The sequence below is a fragment of the Lithobates pipiens genome, unplaced genomic scaffold (genome assembly GCF_037356315.1).
Source record: "Lithobates pipiens isolate NorthernLeopardFrog02 unplaced genomic scaffold, aLitPip1_a1.2 Scaffold_13, whole genome shotgun sequence".
In the NCBI taxonomy this organism is placed as follows: Eukaryota; Metazoa; Chordata; class Amphibia; order Anura; family Ranidae; genus Lithobates; species Lithobates pipiens.
In genome coordinates, this window is record NW_027507718.1 from 193372636 (window position 1) to 193384680 (window position 12045).

The window sequence follows — 12045 nt, forward strand, 5'->3', positions numbered from 1 at the left end:
CTCTTTGCTAGGAGCATAGTGAAGTATGTGTATGTATGTTTTACTAAAGTAAGCCTAAGCTACTCCTAATGTAATTGTGAGTGATTTTCTTTAACACAGCTTTATGGATAGTAGTAGCTTTTCCCATTGTGTGTGTTTGTTTTTTTTTTTTTTTTTTCCAAAGCTACCAACACCTATGCCCTCAAAGTGGTATAAAAAAAAAAACAACCCTGCAAGACAAAGGCATAATGAGCTAGTACAGGCATACCCCACTTTTAAGTACACAAGGGGACCGGAGCATGTATGTAAAACAAAAATGTACTTTAGGTGAAACAATACCTTGTTTTACTTCTAGGCTGTAGTGGGGGCATCAGGGGAACACTCGCATGTAAATAGGCTCATCTAAAGCGGAGCAGATGTGATGTCACCAGAGGTGGGGAGGCGGCCAGGATACGGGAAGAGCACACTGGAACAGGGCTTGCGTGCTCAGAGCCTTATACTGCAGCTGCATGGCGTGGGTATGTTTGTACTTGTGAGGCACTTTACGTACACTCGCGGGTATGTCCATACTCGCGAGTGTAAGTAGTGTCCGTAAATCAGGGTATGCCTAAACCGCTCCATCCAACGACATTGCTCCCGGAGTTATTTGCTGATGTCGCGGCCTCCGGCGCTGTGATTGGCCAGAGCCGCCATAGCGTCCTTCCCACCGGTAATGGCACACTAGCTGAAGCAACGGCACGAACGTGCCGTTGCTTCAGTGCGACTGTGCCGATGACGCCGACACATGCTGATACAGGGGATATCTCCTAAACTCTGTACTTTTAGGGGATATCTGGGGTAGCTACAGACGGGTAAGCCTTATTGCAGGCTTGCCTGTAGTAAAAGTAATCTGTAGCTAAAAAGGGTTTACAACTACTTTAACCACTGCAGCCCCGGAAGGATTTACCCCCTTGATGACCAGGTCATTTTTTGCGATACGTTACTGCGTCGCTTTAATTGACAATTGCGTGGTCATGCAACGCTGTACCCAAACAAAATTGATGTGTCGTTTCCCCCCCACAAATAGAGCTTGCTTTTTGATGATATTTGATCACCCCTGCGTTTTTTTATTTTTTACGCTATAAACAAATAACAGCAACAGTTTTGAAGAAAACATTTTTTTTTTACTTTCTGCTATAAAACATTTCCAAAAACAAATGTAAAAAAACGAATTTATTCATCAATTTAGGCCAATTCTGCTACATATTTTTGGTAAAAAAAATAAAAATCCCAATAAGCGTATGATTGGTTTGCTCAAAAGTTACTGCGTCTACAAAGTAGGGGATAGATTTATGGCTTTTTTTTTTATTATTATTTTTTTTTTCTTTTTTACTAGTAATGGCAGTGCTCAGTGATCTTTAGCGGGACTGCAACATTGTGGCGGACAGATCGGACACCTAACTGACATTTTTAACACTTTTTTTTTTTTTCTGGGAACCAGTGACATTACTACAGTAATCAGTGCTAAAAATATGCACGGTTATTGTACTAATGAACCTGGCAGGGAAGGGGTTAACATTAGGGGCGCTCAAGTGGTTAAATGTTTTCCCTTACTGTGTGCTATAACTGTGGGGGTTAGGGCTCACCGGGACAACGCACAGATCAGTCTTCCTGCATAGCAGAAAGGCAGACAGGTTCTGTGTGATCTCTCCTGTCAGAATGGAGATTTGCCTTGTTTACACAGGCAGATCCCTGTTCTGTCACTGCGAGGGAATGATCGCGGGTGGCCAGTGAACTTGGTCCTCCGGACTCGCTCATTGGTTCCCCTGCTGGCCAGTGGGAGGAAGCAAGCGCACCCACAGATTGCTGTGTTCAAGCCCGACGTACACCTACGGTGATTTGCGCAGCCAAACCAACCTGCTGCAGTCTAAGTGGTTAAGGTCTGCTTTTGTTTTAATTCATCTTTTGAAATTTGGTAATAAAAATGTATTTAAAGCAATTTGATTCATGATATTTTGTAGTCACTGGTGGATATGGCTCCCAAGTACATCCTGGAACAGTTTCTGCAGCAGGAGCTTCTGATTAACATCACAGAACATGAGGTGAGTTGCACAATACTGTTCATGCTGTTGCACCCTCCCTTGTTTTCTTTTTGAACTTTTGGTTTATTAATCCTATCCATGTGCATGTAGAATGACACCTCATTCTTCTTTTGGTTTGGTTTAATTCTGTTCCTAAATAGTTTGAGTAAAATTTTGCTTTAAGGAATTAGAATGTCTGTCCCTGCACCCAGCCTGTAATGGAGTTACAGATTTTTGTCAGTACCTGTTCCCACTTATGCTCACCAAGACTGCAGGAGCAGTCACAAGGTGATGACGGAGCTTGCGCATGCCCAGTGGGAGGCTGTCTGTGGTTCCTCAGGAAGCTACAGCTAACTTCTGCATCCAAGTTGGCGGTCACCTGCAGCGGCAAGAACCACCGGCTGCAGGAAAATAGTGCTGGACAATCATTGATACACACAGCGCGGCTGGGCCCCACACATTGCTGCTAGGACCTTGCTCCAGTTTTAATAGGTATATTTTAGAATGTTGGAGTGCATGAGCCTTAATTGTCACACAGCAGAAGATTTGTAAATTATTATTATTTTTTTTTTTCCCTCTGATCAGAATACTGGCAATACTTGGCAAGATGTTATCATGATTGTCTTGACTTATTCATTTTTTTTTTTTTTTTTTTTTTTTTACCAGCTGGTACCTGAACACGTGGTGATGACCAAAGATGAAGTGACAGAACTACTGGCAAGATAGTATCCTTTTGTGGTGTACCTTTTTGTAGATAACTGATTGGTCTGACAAACATTCGTATGTTATCTCAAATTAATAATTCAATCCATAACCTTTGGTAAGCAAAGGTTGGCTTTGAGTATACACAATATTTAAATTTTCTAATGAAGTAAAGCCTTGTTTAACCAATTGTGAAAGAATTACAATGCAGTCCCTAAGAAATAGTACAAATCTTGTAGTAAGAATAGCTGATAATGGGCATTGGCAGTGGATTTGGACAACATAGAATATTTAAAATCCCCTCAACAACTTGGCAATACACAGTGGGTAATATAAGTATTGAACATATCACCATTCTTCTAGGTAAATATATTTCTAAAGGTGCTATTGACATGGAATTTTCACCATGTCAGTAACAACCCATACATACAAAGAAACCAAAACAAATAAGTTCAGATATGAAGTTATGTGAAAAAAAAAATGGAAGAAAGCAGGGAGAAAGTATTGAACACGTGAAAAAAGGGAGGTGCAAAAAGGCACAGAAAGCCAAAACACCAGCTGACATCTAGCAGTAATTAGAAAGTAATCCTGTCAGTGCAAATTAATACCGGGTGCTTCAGTCTCAACCGATGGCCTATAAAACTGTCTTATTACCAAGGTGTCACACAAACCTCTCATGATGGATAAACGCAAAGCGCTCTCTCAAGACCTTTGCAAACTTATTGTTGCAAAACATTCTGATGGCATTAGTTACAGAAGGATTTCTAAACTTAATGTTCCAGTGAGCACTTTTGGGGGTCATAATCTGGAAGTGGAAAGAGCATAATTTCACCATAAACTGGCCAAGACCAGGTACTCCTCACAAGATTTCTGGCAGAGGAGAGAAAAGAATTCACAAGAGTTGTCTAAGAGCTAAGGACCATTTGTGGAGAGCGTAAGACCCCTTTCACACTACCGATCCGTTCAGATCCACCTGTCAGTTTTTCAGGCGGACTTGAAACGGATGCTCCATAGAGCACTATGGAGCGTCTGATGTCAGCGGTGACATGTCCGCTGACATCCGAGCCGCTCCAAACCGAAAAAGTGTGACGGAGGAAAAAGCTATTTTTACATCCGTCATCGGATCGGGTGACGACGGACACTGCGGTCCGTCGTCAGCCAATCTCCCATAGGGTATAAAGTTTGCTGCAAAACATTTAGACAAGCTTGTGAAATACTTTGAGAATATAGTCTGGTCAGATCAGCTCAAAATTGAACTTTTTGGAGGCCTTAATACACACCATGTTTGGAGATCAAATGCCACTGCACATCACCCCAAAAACACGGCCTTAACAGTCAAGTTGGGAGGTGGTAACATCATGGTGTGGGGCTGTTTTTCAACATATGGTACTGGCAAACTTCATGTCATTGAAGGAAAGATGAATGGAAAAATGTACCAAGACATTCTTGATAAAAATCTACGGCCATCTACCAGGATGATGAAGATAAAACGAGGGTGGACATTTCAGCAAGACAATGATCCCAAACACAAAGCAAAGGAAACTCTCTCAATTGGTTTCAAAGAGGAAAATAAAGCTGCTAGAAAGGCCCCAACCAGTCACCTGATTTGAATAGAAAATGTATAGCAATGACTAAAGATCAGAGTGCATAGAAGAGGCCCATGGAACCCTCAAGATTTGAAGGCTGTGTGGAAGAATGGGCCAAAAAATCACACCTGAGCAATGCATGTGACTAGTTTCTTCATACAGGAGGTGTCTTGAAGCTGTCATTACCAACAAAGGATTTTGTATGAAGTAATAAATACATTTCAGTTAACGTGTTCAATACTTTTCCCTGTGTCATTCAATTTTTTTTACACATAAGTTTAATTTATGAACTTATTTGTTTTGGTTTCTTTGTATTGATTGCATAGGTTGTTGCCAACATGTGTACATTTCATGTCAATAGCACCTTTAGAAATATATTTGCCTAGAAAAATGGTGACGTGTTCAGTACTTTACCTGCTGTAAGATTTTTGGATAAAGATCGGACAGAGAAATGTGACAGCTGAGCTCATGTCATATATGACCTTAATTGTAATTACAAAAAAAGTGCCAAATGTTTTTCCACCCATTTTTACTGGTCCTTTATCCCTTACCTACAGTATAAAACCCTCTGGAAGAACAAGCCCTGGCTCTTAAGGTTCTAAGTTTGAGGGGGAAAATGGTAAACCCATTATTATTATTATTATTATTATTATTATATTTTATTTATTTTTTTCCCCTCAACCACCCGTGTTACGTTTGTCAGGTTTCATTAGTGCAGTGCAATTTTGAGGTTTTCATGTGCTTACCTTAGATTCAGTTATTCAATTGTAAAACAAGGCACTTGTAGCCCTGAATTACCACTGGAAAGCTGTATGCGTGCATTATTCCCTGTACATTCTACAGAATACTGCAAAATAGGCAGATAAGTTGATTTTATTGCAGAAGAGACATGCATGCTTAAAGCAGGAGAAACATGCAATGTTTGTAATTTATTTTTTATTAGTTCCACTTTAAGTGGTATTGATGCATCTAAGGCTGGGTTCACACTTCTGCGATGTCAGACATCACATGTGATTCGCACAGCACTGCTATGCAGATCATATGCGATGTGAATTCAGCCATACAGATTGTATGGCTGAATTTGCATCATATTCGCACCAAAATGGTACAGGACCCTTTTTGGGCCCCCACTGGAATCGGATCGCATGGGTGTTCACACCCATGCAATCCGTTTCCTGTACCATTTGGCAGTTCACACTGCGATATGCAAACCCATCTGGGGGTGGTATTAACTTTCTGACACCCGCAGCGGTTTGCATAGGACGATGTGAACCATCTTCGTTGCGGGCACTGAAATCGCTCGTGTGAACCGAACTCAACACAAACAACTTTAAATATCCTATTTACTTATATTAAATGTTTTTTTTTCTTGCATCTATTCAGTTACTTCCTGGTTTCCAGGCCTAGGCAAATTATCATACACCCCATGAGTCTTCAGGAGGGGTTTTCTCAACTAAGCATGCCCTCCTGCCTGCATGCTTGAGTTAAGGACAGATGGATTTCTGGAAGTAAATGCTACACAAATCATCTGCCCCTATTAAAGATGGCCACAGCCAGAAGTGCTAGAGGGTTTTTTAAAGTGATTTCTCAACAAAATAAAAGCATGGAGACATGGGAGGTGGATGGGGTTACTTTGAATATTAAATGCCGTTTTTTGATATGTAGTGCTCAGATGCAGTGTAGTTCCACTTTAAGCTTGGAAAATCATCTTTTGTTGCCTTGTTTCTTTACGTACCTTAACTATCTATTTAGTAAATTACGAGAATCCCAACTTCCTCGCATTCAGGCGGGAGACCCAGTGGCAAGATATTTTGGTTTAAAGAGAGGCCAGGTAGGTTCTGTGTTTATGTAAGGAAGTTTGAATGATTAATCAAGTCGGCAATATCGACTATTAAAGTAATTAATACATATCTCCAGTTCTGGATGCCACAGGTCGCATCCTTGCCTTGGCTCCCCGATCACTCGGGAGAAAAGTAATCCCAGCAGTTTATTTTTGCCAGCTTCAGAATCACCAGCTGAAAAAAATGTCATTCATTGTTGCAGCAGTGACCAAGCTATTACTCTGGCAATCCAACGACGTACCCAGCACACCTTGCCAACGTACGTAAATTGCCGTGTATTAATTCAAAGTAACACTATTGTGCATCATTTTGCACTGTGCAGCGTGAATCCAGACTCATTTGAAAGTCTGAGGGTAACTTTGTTGGTGGGGGAGGGAAGAGTACCCCCCAAGTGTACATACTGACAGGTGCACTGCCCAGTTCTGTCCAGCCACAGCAGCTGTCACACACTCTCATTAAGTTTGTTAGACTGCTGGCTGTGGACCTCAATGGTGCACCTGTGCCCTCCAGCTACAGCTAAATGCCTGAGCCTCCTGCATCGGGGGTAAACTCCCAGTGTGCATGAAGCCTTAGTACAACACTTCATGTACGCATGTGGTTTATTGATGTGACTATGACTTAAAAATTTGTCTTAATATTTAGGACCATTGAGCTGTATATGTCGCCTTAGAAAATAAATGTAAAACAATTTACATTTTGTATGCCCACTGTGGGACACAGCAAGAGGACCACCAGAATTCTCTACATCTTTGCCCTGCAGACAGTGGGAAGACCTATCGGGGTGTACTGATCCCAGAGTCACCAGTGTATCCGCTGCTTTTGCTATAGAGCAGTGATGGTGAACCTTGGCACCCCAGATGTTTTGGAACTGCATTTCCCATGATCACCTACACTGCAGAGTGCAGGAGCATCATGGGAAATGTAGTTCCAAAACATATGGGGTGTCAAGGTTCACCGTCACTGCTATAGAGGATACCTGTACCTGGAGACAAACCTGCCTGGTTTGTTTTGAACCTTGAGTCCAGGAGGTCCACCTTTTTGTAGTCCTGTTCTCCAGCTAATCGGCTTCACCCTGAGGGGTTCCCCAAGGTATTGGCCCAAGTACTATCCCTTCTACATTCTTGGGGTATTCCCATTGTGGGATATTTAGATGACTTCCTGTTGACTCAGATCCTGGAACACCTCTGGGTTGTAGGGACCAGATGTTGCCAGCTGAGTCTGTCTACCAGTTGTCTATGCCTGGGATGTAAATACTGGTAGCCGACAAGACTGGAACTTGAAACTCTATCCAGAGCAGGATTCAATTTACCACCCTTACTGTGGCAAGGTAATTGTTTCCGCCTTCATTAATGTATGCCACTGCCGTGGCATTCCTGGGTGCATCCAGCAGGATGGTCCAGAGATTCCCAAATCGCAGCCCCAGGATGTTGATCTGGTGACCAGATTCTTCTGATGAGTCCCTGCACTGACTGGCTGCTCAGGACTTCTTCGTAGCCCAACAGACTGACATCTATTGTGAGGCTCTTCAGAAAACTGAAAAGACCTTCCCTGACTCAAGAGCTTGGATTTCTGAGCGATCAAGCCAGGATCAAACCTCTTGTCAGGTTATTTCAAATCTCTTTAGAGGACAACTTGAACAATTAATGTGCTGGGAATGTCTTTGCAGTCTCAGGAGCTAATTGGTTAGTGTGTTGTGTTATTTATTTATATAAATTATTAATTTTGTGCATTAAAATTAATTGACCACTTCCAGCCCAGGCCAATTCTGGCATTTCTCTCCATGTAAAATTTTTTTTATTTTTTTTAGCTAGAAAATTACTAGGAACCCCCAACCTAAATAAAAAATAAAATAAAAAAATTATATATATAGTTTAAATGAGATTAACGAAAAATACACTTTAATTTTAATGCAAAGAAAAAAGCACAGTATTTTTGTAAGATGTTACGCCGAGTAAATGGACACCCGTTATTTTACACACACACACACGTTCCAGGTAATTTTCTAGCGAAAATTTTTATCTTTACATGTAGGAGCAAATTGTCAGAATTGGCCCGGATGGCAAATGGTTAAGCAAGCTGCAGCAGTGCTAGCTTGTTAAACCTTTTAATGCCTGGCAGCAGTTGGGTAAACTGACCTATAAGATCTGGAAAATCTCATTAATTGTTGAAAAAAAAACCCCACCTAACTTCATATTGTGTGGTAATTCTATGTTGTACACTTATTCTTTTTGCTTGCTCTTCCATAGGTGGTAAAGATTATTCGGCCTAGTGAGACTGCTGGTCGTTACATTACATACCGATTAGTCCAGTGAGGTGTGTGTGGTTTTTTTTTTTTTTTTTTGCCCTGGGAAAACAAACTTTTTAAGGAGAAGTAAAGTATTTGAAGATGGAGGCAAACCAGAGCAAGCCAGCACAAGAGACTCCAAGAACATGTACTCAGATTCATGAAAAGTGTAAGATAAACTCTTGACACTTAACTGAGCAACTTATGGAAGCACTGTCATTTAGCAGGCCCCTCTATTTTTTTTATATTGGGAAAAATAAATATTACATACTCTAACGGAACAACAAAATCAGGAGTATAATTTTGTATTTAACATTTCTTTCTGTAAATGGGACAGGTGGACATGTATTTAGCTTTTATAAAGTGTTTTTCATGCCTAGTACCCAATAAATGGAAAGCAAATAAGAGTTTTTGTTTTTTTTTTATTAGAAAAATTGACCCTTATTTTCAAGCCAATACATATATCAGACACACAAGCTTTTATAATTATATGCACAATCTCTTAAGTCTCTGCATGACCACTGATGCAGAGCTGATGTCTGTTCACTTGTACCATTTATGGTGAGGTTACAGGTTCATGTGGATTCTGTACACACATAGCTGAAAGCTGCTTCTAAAAAAAAAAGTGCCCTTTTATGAATCAAGCCCAACTCCAGCCAAAAGGCTTTACCCCCTTCTCCATTCCATCCAATGTTAAAATAGCATGGCTGTTTAGACTTTAAGGGAGTTCTGTTGCAAACAAAGTAGTTAGTCCTTGACTTAAGCTGCATACATTTTTCTGTGACAGTGAATTTAATTCTAATTCACTAGGCCATTTCCCTGGAACTAGAATACCGGTAGAGGTGAAAAGGCTGCATCCAAAAAACGTAGCTAATTTAGGTAATTGGATTGTAAAACGCACATGAGGTTTCAGTGCCCTATACAAACTGAGGATAGCGGCCAGATGAAGAGCTCAGTGTGGATCTTCCTTGTAACAAACGGATAACCGGAAGTGTACGCTGACGATGCAAAGGACTTCTCATAAGTTGAGTGGTTATTCGCACATTGTTAGACTGATTTGTGTTGCTTCCTGCTAGATCTTGACTTTTAGAATTGTCTTCTTCTGATTCAGACTGTACATCTGTTCCAATGTAGGGGATGTCATCTGTGCCAGTTTCAATGGCTTCTTTTGAAAGCTGACCACAGGCGGCCATGGATTCCCATTGCCTGGGCAAGTCTTCGCCACCGTCTGATTCAGTGTCTGAATCCACAGATCCAACTGACTCTGAAACATAAATAAAGGTCATTAATTAAAGTTTGCACTGATAAAATTGAGGCTGCCATTGCTGTTCTAATGCAAGTGCAACATGCTTGTCTGTCTGGCACACAAGTAGGCTGAGCAGAAAAGTCGGAGTGAAATCACAACTCGCAGCCTTAATTCTGATTTGGCATCAGCAACTTAGAAGGTACTAAAGTTTAACATTCGGTAGTAGTCAGGCAACTACCATTATATAAAAGCCAGAAGCTATGGCAGTCTCATCCCTTAATGCAGGTTTCCAACAAAACTTAAAGTGCCCATTTTGTCTAGGGGACAAGTCGGATTGAAGTAGCACAGGAACTTCTTTTGAAGTCGGAGGCGACTTCAGTAGCGTGCATTAAGACGGCTCTCATTCACTTACATTGATTTTTAAATGTTGTCCGACCTGAGGCGACTAGGGGCGACCTGAAGTCGGATCGCAGTCGCCCCTGCGTGAACCGAGCCTTAGAGTATACAAACTATGGTGCCAATCACTGAAAATTGATCACATCTGATCAGGCCTTCAGTACATCAGGTGTATCTCATTTCTTTATGAAAGTACAAATGACCTTATTTTTTTTTTTATTTTTTTTTTTAAGAAAGTAGACATTCCAAGGTATTAAGTAAGTAGCATGGTGAGTTTTTTTTTTTTTTTTTTTTATTTCTCACACACACAGCATATGCATACAACAAATTACACCCTGCCACTCTTCCAGAGTATGGCGATACCACCTGGGTGAAGCTTTTACACAGAAATGTGGGGTCTTATTGAGCCCATATCTCACTATAAAGAGGACCTGTCATGCCATATTCCTATTACAAGGGATGTTTACATTCCTTGTTATAGGAATAAAAGTGATCAAAAATTTTTATTTTTGGGGAAAAAATGTCAAACTAAAATAAAGTAAAGTAAAATGTGTGTGTGTGTCTAGGGCTGGGTATTGCTGGGTATTGCAGGGTATCACCAACTATGGCTGGGTATTGCAGGGTATCACCGAGTATGGCAATTTATGGCTGGGTAGTGCAGAGTATTTGTTGTTATTGCAGGGTATTTGCTGGTACTGCAGGGAATCGAGGGGTTACATTTCGGTGACCAGCGATGTGGGCACTGCAGATGCAGCCCACAGCGCTGCTGACACCGATCTCTTCCCCCTCCGCTGTACCGATCGGTACAGAGAGGGGGAGGGAGGAACCGGCGTCATAACATGACGCCGGTTTGTTTACAAGTGATCACTCCGTCATTTGACGGAGTGATCACGTGGTAAACGGCCGTGATGACTTGTCAAAGAATTGTGGGAAAAAATGACAGCTTCAAAAAACTCATCATGCCTCTTACTAAATACCTTGGAATGGCGTCTTTCCAAAAGGGGGTCATTTGGGGGTATTTGTACTTTTCTGGTGGTCACGGATGCTCTCGAGTGTGCGCCCCAGGGGGCGTGCGAGAGCAGAATTCTGGGAGGACGTCATATGACGGCCTCTCAGCGTTAAATAACCGCCCTGTAGCCGTCATTTGGCTATGGGCCGGTTGTTAAGTGGTTAAAGGAGCTGCAGGAATATCTGGCAAGTAATGGCTCTGTGGTACATGTGACAACAATCTGCCATATTCTTCATATGGCTGGGCTTTGGGTTAACGTAGCAAGACGGAAGCCTTTTCTAACAAAGAAAAACATCCAAGTCTGGCTAAATTTTGCAAAAACACAACGGAAGTCTCCCAAAAGCATGTGGGAAAATGTGGTCTGATGAAACCAAGGTTGAACTTTTTGGCCAGAATTCCAAAAGATATGTTTGGTGCAAAAACAACCCTGCACATCACCAAAAGAACACCATACCCACAGTGAAGCATGGTGCTGGTAGCATTATGCTTTGAGGCCATTTTTCTTCAGCTGGAACAGGGGCCTTAGTCAATGTAGAGGGAATTATGAACAGTTCCAAATACCAGTCAATATTGGCATAAAACCTTCAGGCTTCTGCTAGGAAGCTGAACATGAAGCGGAACGTCATCTTTCAGCATGACAACGACCTAAAGGGGGGTTATTTACTAAAGGAAAATCCACTTTGCACTGTAAGTACACTTGGAAGTAAAGTCGCTGTAGATCCGAGGGGGACATGCAAAGAGAATAAAAAACAGCAATTTAGCTTGCACATGATTGTATGATAAAATCAGCAGAGCTTCCACTCATTTCAGATCTACCCCTTAGATTTAGAGTGACTGCACTTGCAGTGCAAACTGGATTTGCCTTTCGTAAAACCCCAAAGCATACATCCAAATCAACAAAGGAATGGCTTCACCAGAAGAAGATTAAAGTTTTGGAATGTC

General features: G+C 41.4%; 2 protein-coding genes across 4 annotated transcripts in view; one reads left to right on the forward strand and one right to left on the reverse strand.

Annotated features, from left to right (window-relative positions):
* POLR2E (RNA polymerase II, I and III subunit E) overlaps positions 1–8857 on the forward strand; it is a 28773-nt gene extending 19916 nt beyond the window's left edge. The window contains exons 4-7 of the mRNA XM_077476067.1: positions 1980–2060; positions 2706–2764; positions 6080–6158; positions 8415–8857. Coding sequence (XP_077332193.1) covers positions 1980–2060; positions 2706–2764; positions 6080–6158; positions 8415–8480 — 285 coding nt within the window. The 3' untranslated portion in view covers positions 8481–8857. The remainder of the gene's footprint in view (positions 1–1979; positions 2061–2705; positions 2765–6079; positions 6159–8414) is intronic.
* Positions 8858–8860: 3 nt separating this feature from the next.
* ARHGAP45 (Rho GTPase activating protein 45) overlaps positions 8861–12045 on the reverse strand; it is a 172879-nt gene continuing 169694 nt past the window's right edge. For all 3 annotated transcript variants that reach the window (XM_077476061.1, XM_077476060.1, XM_077476063.1), the window contains one exon: positions 8861–9716. In XM_077476061.1, coding sequence (XP_077332187.1) covers positions 9370–9716 — 347 coding nt within the window. In that variant the 3' untranslated portion in view covers positions 8861–9369. The remainder of the gene's footprint in view (positions 9717–12045) is intronic.